General features: G+C 73.2%; 1 protein-coding gene across 11 annotated transcripts in view; it reads right to left on the minus strand.

Annotated features, from left to right (window-relative positions):
• Positions 1–8,611, minus strand: part of TNXB (tenascin XB) — a 54,194-nt gene extending 45,583 nt beyond the window's left edge. For 10 of the 11 annotated variants that reach the window (XM_075017606.1, XM_075017604.1, XM_075017602.1 and 7 more), the window contains exons 1-5: positions 8,173–8,611; positions 4,423–4,866; positions 3,694–4,077; positions 1,285–1,397; positions 880–1,033 (exon numbers count right to left, since the gene is read on the minus strand). In XM_075017606.1, the coding sequence (XP_074873707.1) occupies positions 880–1,033; positions 1,285–1,397; positions 3,694–4,077; positions 4,423–4,855 (1,084 nt within the window). In that variant the 5' untranslated portion in view covers positions 4,856–4,866; positions 8,173–8,611. Of the gene's footprint in view, positions 1–879; positions 1,034–1,284; positions 1,398–3,495; positions 3,504–3,693; positions 4,078–4,422; positions 4,867–8,172 lie in introns of those variants that run through there. The other variant, XM_075017607.1, reaches the window with a different exon arrangement.
• Positions 8,612–19,183: the final 10,572 nt, after the last annotated feature.

The raw sequence follows: 19,183 nt of genomic DNA on the forward strand, positions 1-19,183 counted from the left end.
TCCCCGGCGCCCCACACAGCCCCTTAGCCCCCGCCCCACACGGCTGCCCTCCGCCACCTCCCCTGGTGCCCCACACGGCCCCTTAGCCCCCGCCCCACACGGCTGCCCTCCGCCACCTCCCCCGGCGCCCCACACAGCCCCTTAGCCCCCGCCCCACACGGCTGCCCTCTGCCACCTCCCCCGGCGCCCCACACAGCCCCTTAGCCCCCGCCCCACACGGCTGCCCTCCGCCACCTCCCCTGGTGCCCCACACGGCCCCTTAGCCCCCGCCCCACACGGCTGCCCTCTGCCACCTCCCCTGGTGCCCCACACAGCCGCCCTGCGCCACCTCCCCTGGTGCCCCACACAACCCCTTAGCCCCCGCCCCACACAGCTGCCCTCCGCCACCTCCCCCAGCGCCCCTCATGGCCCCTTAGCCCCCGCCCCACACGGCTGCCCTCCACCACCTCCCCTGGTGCCCCACACAGCTGCCCTCCGCCACCTCCCCCAGCGCCCCTCATGGCCCCTTAGCCCCCGCCCCACACGGCTGCCCTCCACCACCTCCCCTGGTGCCCCACACAGCTGCCCTCCGCCACCTCCCCCAGCGCCCCTCATGGCCCCTTAGCCCCCGCCCCACACGGCTGCCCTCTGCCACCTCCCCCGGCACCCCTCACAGCTCCCTAGCCCCCACCCCACACGGCTGCCCTCCGCCACCTCCCCCGGCACCCCTCACAGCTCCCTAGCCCCCACCCCACACGGCTGCCCTCCGCCACCTCCCCCGGCACCCCTCACAGCTCCCTAGCCCCCACCCCACATGCCCACCTTCCGCCACCTCCCCCGGCGCCCCTCACAGCCCCCCAGCCCCCGCCCCTCATGGCCACCCCTCCCAGCCCCACATACTGGTGCGGACGCTCTGGGTGGCAGGGGGCCCCAGGTGCTGGTCTCGCTGGGCCCGCACGGTGACACTGAACTGCTGGCCTGGGCCCAGCCCCGAGCGCTCGAAGGATGTGGCTGAGCTGGGGAGCTGCAGGGTCACGGTGCCCTGGGGGTCATCCTGGGGAGAGGGAAAGTGGGTCAAGGTGGGGGCCGGGCCCCAGCCCTGGCAGCGCTGGGCTCAGATGGGTGAGAGGGACCCTGCACCCCACCCATACACGTCCCTGCAGTGCCCCTGCCTAACTGCGGTGAGCCGGGCTGGGGCGCAGGGCAACGCGCTGTCCTGCCCCGCTGAGCGCCCCTGCCCCCAGGCACAGCTCTGACCCCTGCGACAGGGACGCGGACGCCCGGCACCCCCCGATCCCGCTTTACCGTGGGAACCAGGCGAATTTCGTATCCGTCCACGCGGCTCTTGGGTGGGTTCCACTGCAGGCGGAAGGAGCTTTCGTCCCGGTGGCCCACACGCAGCACCATGGCCGGGATCTCTGCGGGGGGTGGGGGGTGAGTTCTCCAAGCCCCAGCCAACCCCCCAGGACAGCGCCCCTGCCATGGGAATGGCACCCCCCAGTCCCAGCCGCCCCCTCCCCAGGGCAGCGCCCCCACCCTGGGAACTGTACCCCCCAGCCCCAGCCGCCCCCTCCCCAGGACAGCGCCCCCACCCCGGGAACTGCACCCCCCAGTCCCAGCCGCCCCCTCCCCAGGACAGCGCCCCCGCCCCGGGAACTGCACCCCCCAGTCCCAGCCGCCCCCTCCCCAGGGCAGCGCCCCCGCCCCGGGAACTGCACCCCCCAGTCCCAGCCGCCCCCTCCCCAGGACAGCGCCCCTGCCCTGGGAATGGCACCCCCCAGTCCCAGCCGCCCCCTCCCCAGGGCAGCGCCCCCGCCCTGGGAACTGCACCCCCCAGTCCCAGCCGCCCCCTCCCCAGGACAGCGCCCCTGCCCTGGGAACGGCAACCCCAGTCCCAGCCACCCCCTCCCCAGGACAGCGCCCCTGCCCTGGGAACGGCACCCCCCAGTCCCAGCCGCCCCCTCCCCAGGGCAGCGCCCCCGCCCCGGGAACTGCACCCCCCAGTCCCAGCCGCCCCCTCCCCAGGACAGCGCCCCCGCCCCGGGAACTGCACCCCCCAGTCCCAGCCGCCCCCTCCCCAGGACAGCGCCCCCGCCCCGGGAACTGCACCCCCCAGTCCCAGCCGCCCCCTCCCCAGGACAGCGCCCCCGCCCCGGGAACTGCACCCCCCAGTCCCAGCCGCCCCCTCCCCAGGACAGCGCCCCCGCCCCGGGAACTGCACCCCCCAGTCCCAGCCGCCCCCTCCCCAGGACAGCGCCCCCGCCCCGGGAACTGCACCCCCCAGTCCCAGCCGCCCCCTCCCCAGGGCAGCGCCCCCGCCCCGGGAACTGCACCCCCCAGTCCCAGCCGCCCCCTCCCCAGGACAGCGCCCCCGCCCCGGGAACTGCACCCCCCAGTCCCAGCCGCCCCCTCCCCAGGACAGCGCCCCCGCCCCGGGAACTGCACCCCCCAGTCCCAGCCGCCCCCTCCCCAGGACAGCGCCCCCGCCCCGGGAACTGCACCCCCCAGTCCCAGCTGCCCCCTCCCCAGGACAGCGCCCCCGCCCTGGGAACTGCACCCCCTAGTCCCAGCCGCCCCCTCCCCAGGACAGCGCCCCCGCCCTGGGAACTGCACCCCCCAGTCCCAGCCGCCCCCTCCCCAGGACAGCGCCCCCAGCAGGGAAAGGTTCCATGTCCCAGCCAGCCCCCACCCTGGGAACTGCACCCCCGAGTCCCAGGCCCCCCCAGGGACAGCACCTGTGGTAGGGAAGAGTCCCACCCCCACCCCAGGAAAAGCGCCCCCAGCAGGGAACGTTCCTAGCCGCCCCCCGTGTCCCAGAGCCCCGCCTGGGGGACGCTCCCTGCACAAGGCCCCATGTTCCAAGCCCTGCTCCCCCCAGCCGCCCATGGAGGGAGAGGCCCCCCCCGTCCGGCTCCCGGCCACGCGGGCAGGTAGGGCCTCGATGCGCGTCTGGGCGGCGCGGTGCGCAGAGCAAACACGGGGAACAAGGCGGCTCAGATCCCGGCCCCGGCCGCATGAATGGAGCCGATTCCACAGCGGAAGCCGCCCCGGAGGCGCTGCCAGGGCTGACTTGGCGGCCGGGGACCGGGGGCTCCGTGCCCGGGGACGGGAGGTCCCGGCCAGGGGAGCCTCGGGGCAGCCCCCGGGCGGTGGGGCAGGAGCAGGCGGGGCAGCACACAGGCCCTTCAGCTCCCTGCCCGCAGCCGCCCCAGCCGGGGAGCCCAGCCGGGGGGCCCAGCCGGGGGCCAGCCGCAGGGACGGGCACCACGGGGGGCTGTGGTTGGGGGGTGGGACTGGGCAGGGCAGCCCAGGGCATTGTAGGTAGTTGACCGGGCACCGCGGGGCGGGGCGGGGCAGGAGGGGGCAGGACCGGACCGGACGGGGCGGGACCGGGCAGGAGGGGGCGGGGCGGGGCGGGGCGGGGGCCGTACCTACGGGGCAGGAGGGGGCAGGACCGGACGGGACAGGACCGGGCAGGAGGGGGCGGGGCGGGGCGGGGCGGGGCGGGGGCCGTACCTACGGTGCAGGCGGGGCGGGGCAGGAGGGGGCAGGACCGGACGGGACGGGACCGGGCAGGAGGGGGGGGGGGGGGCGGGGCGGGGCGGGGCGGGGGCCGTACCTACGGTGCAGGCGGGGCAGGACCGGGACGGGGCAGGAGGGGGCGGGACCGGACCGGGCAGGAGGGGCGGGGCGGGGCGGGGCGGGCGGCCGTACCTACGGTGCAGGCGGGGCCGGCGTAGCCCGGCCGGCAGTGGCACCGGCCGTCCCGGCACTCCCCGCGCCCGCCGCAGTCGCCGGGGCAGAGGGGCCGCTCGCAGGCCGGCCCCGCGTAGCCGGGGAAGCAGGCGCAGCGCCCCGCCACGCAGCGGCCCTGGTCGTTGCAGTCGTCCGGGCAGACGGGCGTCTGGCAGCGGGCGCCGGCCCAGCCGGGGGGGCAGACGCAGCGGCCGCCCTCGCACTGGCCGCGGCCCCCGCAGCCGCCCGGGCACCGCGGCTCGGCGCACGTGGGGCCGCCCCAGCCCGGCTCGCACACGCAGCTGCAGTTGGACGCGTGGAAGGTGCCGCGGCGGCTGCAGAGGCGCGGGGTGTCCGTCGGGCCTGCGGCGGGAGGGGGAGGGGCTGAGCCCCGGCGGCGGCGGCGGCGGCAGCAGCAGCCCCCGCCCCCCCTCGGGTGCCGCCAGCGGGCCCTGGCCCCGCCTTCTGCCAAGACCACGCCTCCCCCGCCCCACATCTTCCTGGCTCCACCCTTTTCTCACGCCCCGCCTCTCTGTTGTCCCCCCCCATGGGCTCCACCTCTACCCTTCGTATGGCCCCGCCCCCCTACTGGCTCCACCCCCTTTTCACACCCTGGCTCCCTCCCTCCGCTGGGCCCAATCCCCTTCCTGCTCTGCCCTCCCCATCTCCCCCCCAGTGCCTCCGCCCCCGCCGCTGTCCCCGTCTGACCTGTGCTGGCCTGGGTGGAGGCGGCGAGGGGGCAGCAGCCCTTGGCCCCACACTGCTCCCGCAGCACCTGGACCTGGGCCTCCAGCGCCCGCAGCCGGCTCAGGGCCTCCCGCAGGGCAGCACCATCGCCCCCCCCCTCGCAGTCGCAGGCTGGGGCCGGCAGGTTGATGCGGTGGGTGAAGACGACCTGGTCCTCGCCTGCCAGTGTGTGCTCATAGAGGTGGGGCTGCTGCTGGCCGCGGGGGGCCAGCGCTTCCTGGGGGGGCCTTGCGCCCTGGGGCGCCCGGCGGATGCTGTAGATGTGCGAGAAGACGGTGGTGTTGGCGGGGGCCGCAGCCCGGCGGGAGTGGGGGGGCGGGAGCCCCATGCTGGGGGAAGGAGGTGCCCCCTGCACCAGCAGCAGCAGCAGCGACAGCAGCAGCCAGGGCCCCATGGGGCAGGGACCTGTGGGGGGTCAGGAAGTTAGAGATGGAGGCCACGGAGACCCCCAAGGACCCCAAATCCCTCCCTGGACTTCCAGAGACCCCCCCTGCAGCCCACTGCCCCCCAGAGATCACCCCACAGACCCCAGTAACCCCTCTGCTGCTATGTGCCAGCCCCTGGCTCTGACCCCCATATCCCAGCCCCTGACCCAGGCTTGGGGGAAGCAGGGCCCCCAGTGCCCCGGGGGTGGGGGTGGGGAGGCCATGGCCAGGGCTGCTCCCGCCAGAGCAACTGCTCTGGCCTCCTGCTACACAAACGCAGCTGGAGCCGAGCGCAGCTGGGAGTGGGGGAGACCCCCGCTTTAGTCATCTGTCTCCGCCTGTGCTGCAGGAACCCCGGGGTGCCTCAGTTTCCCCAGGCCCCACCTCAGTGTTCTGTAGGGAGGGGCCTGTGATGGAGTTCAGGGGTCCTCAAGCTCTGCCCCCGGCCACAGGCAGGAGTGACTCTCACCCAGCAGGTAGCACAAGAGGTTGATGAGGCGACAGAGCCCAGCTCAGCACAGAGGGGTCAGTGCAGCTGGCAGAGACAGTCATTGCAACCCGTCCTGGGGAGAGGAGCCCGAGGGGGGCCCCTCTGGGGTGCAGCTTCCCCCTCGCCAGGCTGGCGCCTTCCAGCTCCCTCTCCCCCAGCTTCTAACTGCCGCCCCCGATTCCAACCCAGCTCGGCTCCTCCCTGCTCTGTGCTCGGGGCAGAGGTGTTACCTGCCAGCCCAGGGGTCGTCCTTAGCCCTGGGAGCTGCTCTGCCCCTCACACACACCCAGCCTGACTCACCCCAGCACCGGGCCTACACCACGGGGCGCTCTGTAACCTAGGCAACCAGGTGATGCCTTTCTGGGGGGGTGGTGGGCAGCGCTGGGGGCAGGTGGGGGGAGTTTGGGAGGCAGTGGAGTGACAGGCCCAGGAGCAGCATCTCCCCCTCCCCTCACCCCAGCCCAGGGACCCCCACATGGAGAAATGGCCCCACCTTCTTGTCTGCCCCCATATGGCCAGCCCCCCAGCGACCCCCAGGAGAGGGGCCATCACCCTGGGGCAGTGGGAGCCCGCACTCCTCTTTTCTGCCGCTGTCCCATGCCTCAGTTTCCCTCCCTCAGTGGGACCCTTGTGTCCGGGCCAGGGCTCGGCGTGGCAGAGGTGTTCCTGAGCCCAGGCCAAACCCCCGTGGCTTCGCGTTTGCACAGCTGCGGTTTCCCTGCTACATGGCCTCCCACGGAGCCCCCGGGCCTCGCGCCACACATGGTCTTCCTGTGGCCGCCCGGCATAGGGAGAACCCAGGCGTCCGGGCTCCCATCTCCCCAGCTAAACCACTGGACCCCACTTCCCTGCCAGGACCAGGAGTAAAACCCAGGCGTCCGGGGTCCCAGCTCCCCGGCTAAACCACTGGACCCCACTTCCCTGCTAGGGCCAGGAATAGAACCCAGGCATCCGGGCTCCCAGCTCCCCAGCTAAACCACTGGACCCCACTTCCCTGCCAGGACCAGGAGTAAAACCCAGGTGTCCAGGCTCCCAGCTCAACCACTGGACCCCACTTCCCTGCCAGGACCAGGAGTAAAACCCAGCTGTCCAGGCTCCCAGACCCCTGCTGTAACCACTGGACTCCACTTCCCTGTTAGGAATAGAACCCAGGCGTCCAGGCTCCCACCTCAACCACTAGACCACACTTCCCTGCTAGGGGCTGGAACAGAACCCAGGAGTCCAGGCTCCCAGCTAAACCACTAGACCCCACTTCCCTGCCAGGACCAGGAGTAAAACCCAGGCATCTGGGCTCCCAGCTCTCCTCACCCCGCAACCACTAGACCCCACTTCCCTGCCAGGACCTGGAACAGAACCCAGGAGTCCGGGCTCCCAGACCCCCTCCCACTCTAACCACTAGCTTCCACTGCCCCGGGGGACTCTAGGGGGCTGCTGTGCTGGGAATACCAGCCCTGCCCCTCTCCCAACCTGGGGCGGGGGGCCCTGCACTGTCGGTGCCTGACCCCTGCCCACAGCGGTTCCTCACTCCCACCCCCCCAACCCCCGAGGCCACGGGGAGCCGAGCGGGGGTGCGGGCCAGGCCGCTCCCCCAGAAGATCGCAGCGAGGGCCGAGCCCGTCCTGGCTCCATCCCCGCAGGCTGCTGACAGCTGCTCAAATTCTTGTGCAAGGCGATAAGGGTCCCACCCAACGCTGGAGCCAGAGGCAGCTGAGGGTGACCTGCTCCAGGGCCGGTCCCCTCCAGGGTGCTGGCTCCCCCTGGCCGGGGCAGGACCTGGCTGGCTGTGGGGCAGGGAATGGGGCAGGGCCTGGCTGGCTGCGGGGCGGGGAATGGGGCAGGTCCTAGCCCGTCTAGGGTGCTGGCTTCCCCCAGCCTGGAGCAGGGCCTGGCTGGCTGTGGGGCAGGGAATGGGGCAGGGCCTGGCTGGCTGCGGGGTGGGGAATGGGGCAGGACCTGGCTGGCTGTGGGGCAGGGAATGGGGCAGGTCCTAGCCCGTCTAGGGTACTGGCTTCCCCCAGCCTGGAGCAGGACCTGGCTGGCTGTGGGGTGAGGAATGGGGCAGGACCTGGCTGGCTGTGGGGCAAGGAATGGGGCAGAACCTGGCTGGCTGTGGGGCAGGGAATGGGGCAGGAGCTGGCTGGCTGTGGGGCAGGGAATGGGGCAGAACCTGGCTGGCTGCGGGGCGGGGAATGGGGCAGGACCTGGCTGGCTGTGGGGCAGGGAATGGGGCAGGGCCTGGCTGGCTGTGGGGCAGGGAATGGGGCAGGTCCTAGCCCGTCTAGGGTACTGGCTTCCCCCAGCCCGCGGCAGGACCTGGCTGGCTGTGGGGCAGGGAATGGGGCAGGGCCTGGCTGGCTGCGGGGTGGGGAATGGGGCAGGACCTGGCTGGCTGTGGGGCAGGGAATGGGGCAGGGCCTGTCCCCTCCAGGGGCGCCTGGCCTCTGCCCACCAGACCCCCATGGCTTTGGCCTCCCGCATCCTTCCAGGTTTCTGCCCATCTGTGGGACCCACGAACCCGCCCTCTTGGGCTCCCTCCTGACCCCCGCAGCCCAGTGTTCCCAGCCCGCACATGGGCCGGGCCGGGCTGGGCTGGGCAGGGGTCACCCGGCCGCAGGGGGAGGGTCCTCGGGGGCTGTGGGGAGCCGGGGGCGCTGGACTGGGGGCGGGCAGGGGCAGCGCCAGGAGTGGGGGAGGGGCAGCTAGGGTCAGTCCCGGGGCAGCCACCTGCCCCCCACGCGCCCCGCCCAGCCCAGCCTGCTGCCCCCTCGCTGCCGGCCCCTGGGGCGCGGGCCCTACCTGGGAGCCGGGAGCGGCTGCAGGGGGCGGTGGCTGCTCTGGGCCGGGGGCTGCGCGCTCCAAGCTCTGCCCTGCGCGGAATCTGCGCTCGGGACTCTGCGCGGGACTCCGGACTGGGGATGCGCGGAATTTGCGCTCCGGACTCTGCGCTGCGCTCCGGACTGGGGATGCGCCGAATCTGCGCTCCGGACTCTGCGCGGACCTCCGGACTGCGGATGAGCGGAATTTGCGCGGCGCTCCGGGCTGTAGGATCCGGGCTCTGCGCTGCGCTCAGGGCTGGGGATAAGCGGAATCTGCGCGGCGCTCCGGGCTCTGGGCTGCGCGGAATCTGCGCTGTGCTCGGGGCTGTCGGATCTGGGCTCTCCTCTGCGGGGACTCTGCGCTGAGCTCCAGGCTCTGCGGCGCCCCGGGGGCGGACGGGGCGGCGGGTGCGGCCGGACTGTCCCGCTCCCACTTTCATACACACGGTTCGTCCCTCGGCCCAGCGCGGGGGGGCCCGGGGGGTGATGTCATGGCCGGGCCGGTCCGTCCGCCCGAGCCTGCCCCGCCCCCCGGGAGCCCCCCCAGAGAGGGACCCTGCCCAGAGCCCCCCCCTCCGCAAGGCACCAGCGCACCTGGGGGGCTACAGCCCCGCCCCGCGCCCCCTGCTTCTCTGCACCGGGCCACCATGGGGAGCGGGGTCGGGTCCTACCAGCTGCCCTGAGACCCAGCAAACGTCCTCCACTGGCAGGAGCCGGCACCCCCGGGAGGGGCCAGGCCCTGCCCCCCACAAGCCAGCCAGTCCTGCCCCATTCCCTGCCCCCCGAGCCAGCCAGTCCTGCCCCATTCCCTGCCCCCGGAGCCAGCCAGTCCTGCCCCATTCCCTGCCCCCTGAGCCAGCCAGGCCCTGTCCCCCCAGCCAACCAGGCCCTGCCCCCCATAAGCCAGCTGAGCCCTGCCCCATTCCCTGCCCCCCGCGCCAGCCAGTTCTGCCCCATTCCCTGCCCCCCGAGCCAGCTAGTCCCGCCCCATTCCCTGCCCCCTGCGCCAGCCAGTCCTGCCTACCCTGAGCCAGGCAGTCCTGCCCCATTCCCTGCCCCCCACAAGCCAGCTGGGCCCTGCCCCCCGAGCCAGGCAGTTCTGTCCTATTCCCTCCCGCAGAGGGTCCTGGGAGTTGTGGCCACTAGAAAACAGACCAGGCCAGGACCCCCCCCAGCCTCATTAATACAGACCCTCTGTGGCCCACCACAGTGCAGCAGTCAGAGGGCACTGGCAGGGTGGGGGGCAGGGCTGGTGCCAGGGGGTGGAGGGTCCCCTGGCCCTGCCCCCCATCTGGAGTTGGATGCAACTCCCAGCCACCAGGGAGAATGGGGGTGGTTATGGAGCGCCAGGGACATCTCACAGAACAGACTGTTCAGCACAGCCCAGCTGGGGGAGAGGGGCCCAGAGGGGTCCCGGAGTGAGTCCCTGGTCCACTTCCGCCCTCCCCAGCCAGCTCAGCCTGCCCCACCCCCAGCCCAGCTCCAGGTCCTGGCCGCCTCTGCTCTGTGCCGGGGAAGGAAGGGGTCACCTGGCTGCCCAGGTTACAAAGACCTCAAAGGGCCATTGCCTACGGGTGAGACGTCATCACAGCAACGTCCGCCTCGCCGCCATGCACTGGCACTGCGCCTGGGGAAACTGAGGCACCCGCCTGGGGCTGCTTAGCCACCGAAGCAGGGGAGTCATTCTGTGATGTAGGGGAGACGCATGTGGGGGCTGGGCTCACAGAAGATGTGGGGCTCCTGCTGGGGGTAACCTGGTGCCCAGGTGACACCTCTGGGCTGCAGACAAAGGGGGAGGTGGAGCCTGAGGGGTTTGAATTGGAACTGGGAGTTGGGAGCAGTGAGTCTGGGCTGGGAGAGAGAGAGACAAAGGAGGGGGCCAGGCCCCGGCTCTGGGGCCCCTCGGGGCCTCCTCTCCCCAGCATGGATGGGACTGGCTGTCTCTGCCGGCTGCACTGACCCCTCTGTACGACGCTGCGTCCTGTCGGCTCATAAACCCGCTGCTCTCCTGCCAGTGAGAGTCACTCCTGCCTGCGGACAGGGGCAGAGCCTGGGGACCCCGAACCCCATCACACACACACCTCACTGCATCACAGCAGGGCTGGCGGGGGCTGCGGCTCAGGAGTGAGGGGCACCGGCAGGGCTGGGCAGGGCAGGGGCTGTGTGTTAGGCTGGAGGGGCACCGGCAGGGCTGGGCAGGGCAGGGGCTGTGTCAGGCTGGAGGGGCACCGGCAGGGCTGGGCAGGGCAGGGGCTGTGTCAGGCTGGAGGGGCACCGGCAGGGCTGGGCAGGGCAGGGGCTGTGTGTCAGGCTGGAGGGGCACCGGCAAGGCTGGGCAGGGCAGGGGCTGTGTGTCAGGCTGGAGGGGCACCGGCAGGGCTGGGCAGGGCAGGGCTGTGTGTTAGGCTGGAGGGGCACCGGCAGGGCTGGGCAGGGCAGGGGCTGTGTCAGGCTGGAGGGGCACCGGCAGGGCTGGGCAGGGGCTGTGTGTCAGGCTGGAGGGGCACCGGCAGGGCTGGGCAGGGGCTGTGTGTCAGGCTGGAGGGGCACCGGCAGGGCTGGGCAGGGCAGGGGCTGTGTGTTAGGCTGGAGGGGCACCGGCAGGGCTGGGCAGGGCAGGGGCTGTGTGTCAGGCTGGAGGGGCACCGGCAGGGCTGGGCAGGGCAGGGGCTGTGTGTCAGGCTGGAGGGGCACCGGCAGGGCTGGGCTGGGCAGGGGCTGTGTCAGGCTGGAGGGGCACCGGCAGGGCTGGGCAGGGCAGGGGCTGTGTGTCAGGCTGGAGGGGCACCGGCAGGGCTGGGCAGGGCAGGGGCTGTGTTAGGCTGGAGGGGCACCGGCAGGGCTGGGCAGGGCAGGGGCTGTGTCAGGCTGGAGGGGCACCGGCAGGGCTGGGCAGGGCTGGGCAGGGCAGGGGCTGTGTCAGGCTGGAGGGGCACCGGCAGGGCTGGGCTGGGCAGGGGCTGTGTGTCAGGCTGGAGGGGCACCGGCAGGGCTGGGCAGGGCAGGGGCTGTGTCAGGCTGGAGGGGCACCGGCAGGGCTGGGCAGGGCAGGGGCTGTGTGTTAGGCTGGAGGGGCACCGGCAGGGCTGGGCAGGGCAGGGGCTGTGTCAGGCTGGAGGGGCACCGGCAGGGCTGGGCAGGGCAGGGGCTGTGTCAGGCTGGAGGGGCACCGGCAGGGCTGGGCAGGGCAGGGGCTGTGTGTCAGGCTGGAGGGGCACCGGCAGGGCTGGGCAGGGCAGGGGCTGTGTGTCAGGCTGGAGGGGCACCGGCAGGGCTGGGCAGGGCAGGGGCTGTGTCAGGCTGGAGGGGCACCGGCAGGGCTGGGCAGGGCAGGGGCTGTGTCAGGCTGGAGGGGCACCGGCAGGGCTGGGCAGGGCAGGGGCTGTGTGTTAGGCTGGAGGGGCACCGGCAGGGCTGGGCTGGGCAGGGGCTGTGTTAGGCTGGAGGGGCACCGGCAGGGCTGGGCAGGGCAGGGGCTGTGTGTCAGGCTGGAGGGGCACCGGCAGGGCTGGGCAGGGCAGGGGCTGTGTCAGGCTGGAGGGGCACCGGCAGGGCTGGGCAGGGCAGGGCAGGGGCTGTGTCAGGCTGGAGGGGCACCGGCAGGGCTGGGCAGGGGCTGTGTGTCAGGCTGGAGGGGCACCGGCAGGGCTGGGCAGGGCAGGGGCTGTGTCAGGCTGGAGGGGCACCGGCAGGGCTGGGCAGGGCAGGGGCTGTGTCAGGCTGGAGGGGCACCGGCAGGGCTGGGCAGGGGCTGTGTCAGGCTGGAGGGGCACCGGCAGGGCTGGGCAGGGCAGGGGCTGTGTTAGGCTGGAGGGGCACCGGCAGGGCTGGGCAGGGCAGGGGCTGTGTCAGGCTGGAGGGGCACCGGCAGGGCTGGGCAGGGCAGGGGCTGTGTGTCAGGCTGGAGGGGCACCGGCAGGGCTGGGCTGGGCAGGGGCTGTGTCAGGCTGGAGGGGCACCGGCAGGGCTGGGCAGGGCAGGGGCTGTGTGTCAGGCTGGAGGGGCACCGGCAGGGCTGGGCAGGGCAGGGGCTGTGTTAGGCTGGAGGGGCACCGGCAGGGCTGGGCAGGGCAGGGGCTGTGTCAGGCTGGAGGGGCACCGGCAGGGCTGGGCAGGGCAGGGGCTGTGTTAGGCTGGAGGGGCACCGGCAGGGCTGGGCAGGGCAGGGGCTGTGTCAGGCTGGAGGGGCACCGGCAGGGCTGGGCAGGGCAGGGGCTGTGTCAGGCTGGAGGGGCACCGGCAGGGCTGGGCAGGGCAGGGGCTGTGTGTCAGGCTGGAGGGGCACCGGCAGGGCTGGGCTGGGCAGGGGCTGTGTGTCAGGCTGGAGGGGCACCGGCAGGGCTGGGCAGGGCAGGGGCTGTGTCAGGCTGGAGGGGCACCGGCAGGGCTGGGCAGGGCAGGGGCTGTGTCAGGCTGGAGGGGCACCGGCAGGGCTGGGCAGGGCAGGGGCTGTGTGTTAGGCTGGAGGGGCACCGGCAGGGCTGGGCAGGGCAGGGGCTGTGTGTCAGGCTGGAGGGGCACCGGCAGGGCTGGGCAGGGCAGGGGCTGTGTCAGGCTGGAGGGGCACCGGCAGGGCTGGGCAGGGCAGGGGCTGTGTCAGGCTGGAGGGGCACCGGCAGGGCTGGGCAGGGCAGGGGCTGTGTGTTAGGCTGGAGGGGCACCGGCAGGGCTGGGCTGGGCAGGGGCTGTGTTAGGCTGGAGGGGCACCGGCAGGGCTGGGCAGGGCAGGGGCTGTGTGTCAGGCTGGAGGGGCACCGGCAGGGCTGGGCAGGGCAGGGGCTGTGTCAGGCTGGAGGGGCACCGGCAGGGCTGGGCAGGGCAGGGCAGGGGCTGTGTCAGGCTGGAGGGGCACCGGCAGGGCTGGGCAGGGGCTGTGTGTCAGGCTGGAGGGGCACCGGCAGGGCTGGGCAGGGCAGGGGCTGTGTCAGGCTGGAGGGGCACCGGCAGGGCTGGGCAGGGCAGGGGCTGTGTCAGGCTGGAGGGGCACCGGCAGGGCTGGGCAGGGGCTGTGTCAGGCTGGAGGGGCACCGGCAGGGCTGGGCAGGGCAGGGGCTGTGTTAGGCTGGAGGGGCACCGGCAGGGCTGGGCAGGGCAGGGGCTGTGTCAGGCTGGAGGGGCACCGGCAGGGCTGGGCAGGGCAGGGGCTGTGTGTCAGGCTGGAGGGGCACCGGCAGGGCTGGGCTGGGCAGGGGCTGTGTCAGGCTGGAGGGGCACCGGCAGGGCTGGGCAGGGCAGGGGCTGTGTGTCAGGCTGGAGGGGCACCGGCAGGGCTGGGCAGGGCAGGGGCTGTGTTAGGCTGGAGGGGCACCGGCAGGGCTGGGCAGGGCAGGGGCTGTGTCAGGCTGGAGGGGCACCGGCAGGGCTGGGCAGGGCAGGGGCTGTGTTAGGCTGGAGGGGCACCGGCAGGGCTGGGCAGGGCAGGGGCTGTGTCAGGCTGGAGGGGCACCGGCAGGGCTGGGCAGGGCAGGGGCTGTGTCAGGCTGGAGGGGCACCGGCAGGGCTGGGCAGGGCAGGGGCTGTGTGTCAGGCTGGAGGGGCACCGGCAGGGCTGGGCAGGGCAGGGGCTGTGTCAGGCTGGAGGGGCACCGGCAGGGCTGGGCAGGGCAGGGGCTGTGTCAGGCTGGAGGGGCACCGGCAGGGCTGGGCAGGGCAGGGGCTGTGTCAGGCTGGAGGGGCACCGGCAGGGCTGGGCAGGGCAGGGGCTGTGTGTTAGGCTGGAGGGGCACCGGCAGGGCTGGGCAGGGCAGGGGCTGTGTGTCAGGCTGGAGGGGCACCGGCAGGGCTGGGCAGGGGCTGTGTGTTAGGCTGGAGGGGCACCGGCAGGGCAGGGCAGGGGCTGTGTGTCAGGCTGGAGGGGCACCGGCAGGGCTGGGCAGGGCAGGGGCTGTGTCAGGCTGGAGGGGCACCGGCAGGGCTGGGCAGGGGCTGTGTCAGGCTGGAGGGGCACCGGCCGGGCTGGGCAGGGCAGGGGCTGTGTGTTAGGCTGGAGGGGCACCGGCAGGGCTGGGCAGGGCAGGGGCTGTGTTAGGCTGGAGGGGCACCGGCAGGGCTGGGCAGGGCAGGGGCTGTGTCAGGCTGGAGGGGCACCGGCAGGGCTGGGCAGGGCAGGGGCTGTGTCAGGCTGGAGGGGCACCGGCAGGGCTGGGCAGGGCAGGGGCTGTGTGTCAGGCTGGAGGGGCACCGGCAAGGCTGGGCTGGGCAGGGGCTGTGTCAGGCTGGAGGGGCACCGGCAGGGCTGGGCAGGGCAGGGGCTGTGTCAGGCTGGAGGGGCACCGGCAGGGCTGGGCAGGGCAGGGGCTGTGTGTTAGGCTGGAGGGGCACCGGCAGGGCTGGGCAGGGGCTGTGTCAGGCTGGAGGGGCACCGGCAGGGCTGGGCTGGGCAGGGGCTGTGTCAGGCTGGAGGGGCACCGGCAGGGCAGGGGGAGCCCAGGGCTGGTCTGCAGGGAGCAGAGCTCCCGCAGGAGGCTGAGGGGCTGCTCTGCCCTGCCCCACCCCAGAGGCAGCCGCAATGCGGCGCCAGGGTTGGGGTGGGGTGGGGACCGACTCCCCTCCCCGCTGGGGCTGAAAGGCTCCAGTGAGGCTGTGGCAGCGGCAGTGCCAGGGCTCCCACCATGGCGTTTGCTTTGGCCAGGCGGGGCTGGGCCGGCAGACACAAGGTGCTCTGTGCGCTGGGCTGGCGTGGGGCCAGGCACAGCAGGGCTGGGCTGGGCGGGGGGCACTGAAGGAGTGTGAGACCCTTGTGTCCCCCTCCCCAGCCCCCAGGACTCCCTTGGGTGCCAGCCCTTCTGGGGGGGCCCCTTCACAGGGCAGGCCCTCCCCCACCCGGCAGCACCCCCCAGCCCCCGGGCTCCCTTGGGTGCCAGCCCTTCTGGGGGGGCCCCTTCACAGGGCAGGCCCTCCCCCACCCGGCAGCACCCCCCAGCCCCCGGGCTCCCTTGGGTGCCAGCCCTTCTGGGGGGGCCCCTTCACAGGGCAGGCGCTCCCCCACCCGGCAGCACCCCCCAGCCCCCGGGCTCCCTTGGGTACCAGCCCTTCTGGGGGGGCCCCTTCACAGGGCAGGCCCTCCCCCACCCGGCAGCACCCCCCAGCCCCCGGGCTCCCTTGGGTGCCAGCCCTTCTGGGGGGGCCCCTTCACAGGGCAGGCCCTCCCCCACCCGGCAGCACCCCCCAGCCCCCGGGCTCCCTTGGGTGCCAGCCCTTCTGGGGGGGCCCCTTCACAGGGCAGGCGCTCCCCCACCCGGCAGCACCCCCCAGCCCCCGGGCTCCCTTGGGTACCAGCCCTTCTGGGGGGGCCCCTTCACAGGGCAGGCCCTCCCCCACCCGGCAGCACCCCCCAGCCCCCGGGCTCCCTTGGGTACCAGCCCTTCTGGGGGGGCCCCTTCACAGGGCAGGCCCTCCCCCACCCGGCAGCACCCCCCAGCCCCCGGGCTCTCGGGGAGTCCCGCACTCTGCCCCCAGCATCCTGCTCCCTGGGGGGCTGCCCCCCTGCCCCAATCTCCAGCCAGCCCAGCCGCACTGCTGACCTCAGCCCCCGTGGGTCCCAGGGGTGCCGGCTGCCCCCTCTGCAGCCCCCGTTCCAGCCGCACCTGAGGTCTCGCCTGCCCCAGGGGCAGCCTCCAGCCCCTCCCATAACAGCTCCCTGGGGCCCTCCTCAGCCCTATGTGCTCCCCAATGGGGAGGCTGTCGCTGGGCCCCTGTTTGCAGGCCACTTGGTCACCCCCCCAGCCGGTCCTGGGCCATGAGCCCCCCAGGCAGCGGCAGCCCCAGGGCCGGGGTGGGGTCGAAGATAAGGGAGTGACTCGACATGGCAGCTCTGAGGGGGAAGAGCTGCAGCTTCATCGCAGCAGTGGGGGGCAGGGAAGGAAAGTCACAGCCCCCCCCACTTCAGGTCCAGCTGGGCTGAGCTCATGGCTAGAAACGGGCCAAGGAGCCCCCGGGGGCAGGAGAGTGTGAGAATCGCGAGGCTCGGTCACTGCATCGGCAGCGTGGGGGGCCGGGGCTGCAGGGCAGGAGAGGGGGACACCGGGGGGCACCAGCAGGCCTGGGAGGCAGGAATTAGGGGCACCGGCAGGGCTGGGGATGAGAGTGGGGGGAACCAGCAGGACTAGGGGGCAGGGCTGTGGTGGGAGTGGGGGGGGACCGGCAGGGCTGGGGGGCAGGGGCTGTGGTGGGAGTGGGGGGAACCAGCAGGACTAGGGGGCAGGGCTGCGGGTGGGAGTGGGGGGGACCGGCAGGGCTGGGGGGCAGGGGCTGTGGTGGGAGTGGGGGGAACCAGCAGGACTAGGGGGCAGGGCTGCGGGTGGGAGTGGGGGGGACCGGCAGGGCTGGGGGGCAGGAATTAGGGGCACCGGCAGGGCTGGGGATGAGAGTGGGGGGAACCAGCAGGACTAGGGGGCAGGGCTGTGGTGGGAGTGGGGGGGGACCGGCAGGGCTGGGGGGCAGGGGCTGTGGTGGGAGTGGGGGGAACCAGCAGGACTAGGGGGCAGGGCTGCGGGTGGGAGTGGGGGGGACCGGCAGGGCTGGGGGGCAGGGGCTGTGGTGGGAGTGGGGGGAACCAGCAGGACTAGGGGGCAGGGCTGCGGGTGGGAGTGGGGGGGACCGGCAGGGCTGGGGGGCAGGGCTGTGGTGGGAGTGGGGGGGGACCGGCAGGGCTGGGGGGCAGGGGCTGTGGTGGGAGTGGGGGGAACCAGCAGGACTAGGGGGCAGGGCTGCGGGTGGGAGTGGGGGGGACCGGCAGGGCTGGGGGGCAGGGCTGTGGTGGGAGTGGGGGGGGACCGGCAGGGCTGGGGGGCAGGGGCTGTGGTGGGAGTGGGGGGAACCAGCAGGACTAGGGGGCAGGGCTGCGGGTGGGAGTGGGGGGAACCAGCAGGACTAGGGGGCAGGGGCTGCGGGTGGGAGTTGGGGGGACTGGCAGGGCTGGGGGACAGGAGCAAGGGGCACCGGCAGGACTGGGGGGGGCAGGGGGGCACCGGCAGGGCTGGGGGGGGGCAGGGGCTGCAGGTGGGAGTTGGGGGGACTGGCAGGGCTGGGGGACAGGAGCAAGGGGCACCGGCAGGACTGGGGGGGGCAGGGGGGCACCGGCAGGGCTGGGGGGGGCAGGGGCTGCAGGTGGGAGTTGGGGGGACTGGCAGGGCTGGGGGACAGGAGCAAGGGGCACTGGCAGGACTGGGGGGGGGCAGGGGGGCACCGGCAGGGCTTGAGGGGGGGTCAGGCATTTTTAGGGGCACCGGGAGCTGGTCCTGCCTTCCCAGGCCTGGCTGGGGGTTCCCAGGCCCCAGCGCCGTTCCAAGGCCCGGGGCGCCCTCTATGGGCCGAGAGAGGCCAAGACACCCCAGTGGAGAAGGCACCTGCCACCTGGACCATGTTCTGCCTATGAGAGCCCCTCTCCGAGCCAGGGAGAACCCAGGAGTCCTGGCTCCCAGCCCCTGCTCTGACCACCAGCCCCCACTGCCCTCCCAGCACCAGGGAGAACCCAGGAGTCCTGGCTCCCAGCCCCTGCTCTGACCACCAGCCCCCACTGCCCTCCCAGCACCAGGGAGAACCCAGGAGTCCTGGCTCCCAGCCCCTGCTCTGACCACCAGCCCCCACTGCCCTCCCAGCATCAGGGAGAACCCAGGAGTCCTGGCTCCCAGCCCCTGCTCTAACCACCAGCCCCCGCTGCCCTCCCAGCTCCGGGGAGAACCCAGGAGTCCTGGCTCTCAGCCCCTGCTCTAACCACCAGCCCCCGCTGCCCTCCCAGCTCCGGGGAGAACCCAGGAGTCCTGGCTCCCAGCCCCTGCTCTAACCACCAGCCCCCACTGCCCTCCCAGCACCAGGGAGAACCCAGGAGTCCTGGCTCCCAGCACTGCTCTGACCACCAGCCCCCACTGCCCTCCCAGCGCCAGGGAGAACCCAGGAGTCCTGGCTCCCAGCCCCTGCTCTGACCACCAGCCCCCACTGCCCTCCCAGCACCAGGGAGAACCCAGGAGTCCTGGCTCCCAGCCCCTGCTCTGACCACCAGCCCCCACTGCCCTCCCAGCACCAGGGAGAACCCAGGAGTCCTGGCTCTCAGCCCCTGCTCTAACCACCAGCACCCACTGCCCTCCCCTCCCAGACATGGGGCTTTTGGGCCCCAACAGTCTAGTGCTCAGGCAATGAAAGCAGAAGACGACCCAGACGACTCTGACCCCAGGACCTAACCAGCCCTGGTGGTTCAGGGCTCAGCTAGGCCCCTGGACGGGCCAGTTTGGAGCGGGGATCAGGGGAGAAGCCCCACGTCTCACTAGAGCTGCTGTGCTCCCTGGCTGCGGCTGGGGAAACCGAGGCAGGGCTGGCCGCTCTGCCAGGCCCGGCTGCACGGTGTGGCATGGCCAGTGCCTGAGTCACCTCCCAGGGTCTTGGTTTGGAAAACGCCTTCTGCCTCCAGCTGCCCCGGGAGCGTTGGCACAGGCCAGGGAGCCGCATGCCCATGCGCTGCCTGCCGGGTCCTCAGCGATGGGATGCCAGCCTGGGCAACGCAGCTGAGGCCACAGCCGGCCCCAGGGCCAAGACAGCCCAGCACCCTGCTCTACCCACTAGAGCCCGCTCCCCTCCCTGAGCAGGGGAACCCAGGCGTCCGGCTCCTGGCGGGGCCCGGAAGGGGCTCGGGACGGAAGGAAAGTTTCCGCACTTGTTTACCCCTCGGACGGCGGTCGCTGGAGCAACCAAACATCTGCATTGCGGCTCCAGATGTTGGAGCATCCAGATGCCATAGCAAAGTGATGAGGCAAGCGGGCCGGCGGGGGGTGGAGGGAGCGGCCGGGGCGTGAGGGGCTGGGGCACCCCCGAGCCAGCACACAGCCCCCCCTCTGCCGGTGTCCCTCCTTTCAGACCTGCAGTCCCTTCCGGCCCCGCCGGTGCCCCTCCCTGCCAGCCCGCAGCCCCTGTCCCCGCTGCCGGGGAGCGCGCACAAACAGGCTGGGAACAGGCCGTCCCACCCAGGCGCTGGCTGACCCGGGTGGCGCGGGGCCCTG

Source organism: Carettochelys insculpta, chromosome 22 (genome assembly GCF_033958435.1).
Source record: "Carettochelys insculpta isolate YL-2023 chromosome 22, ASM3395843v1, whole genome shotgun sequence".
Taxonomy (NCBI): Eukaryota; Metazoa; Chordata; order Testudines; family Carettochelyidae; genus Carettochelys; species Carettochelys insculpta.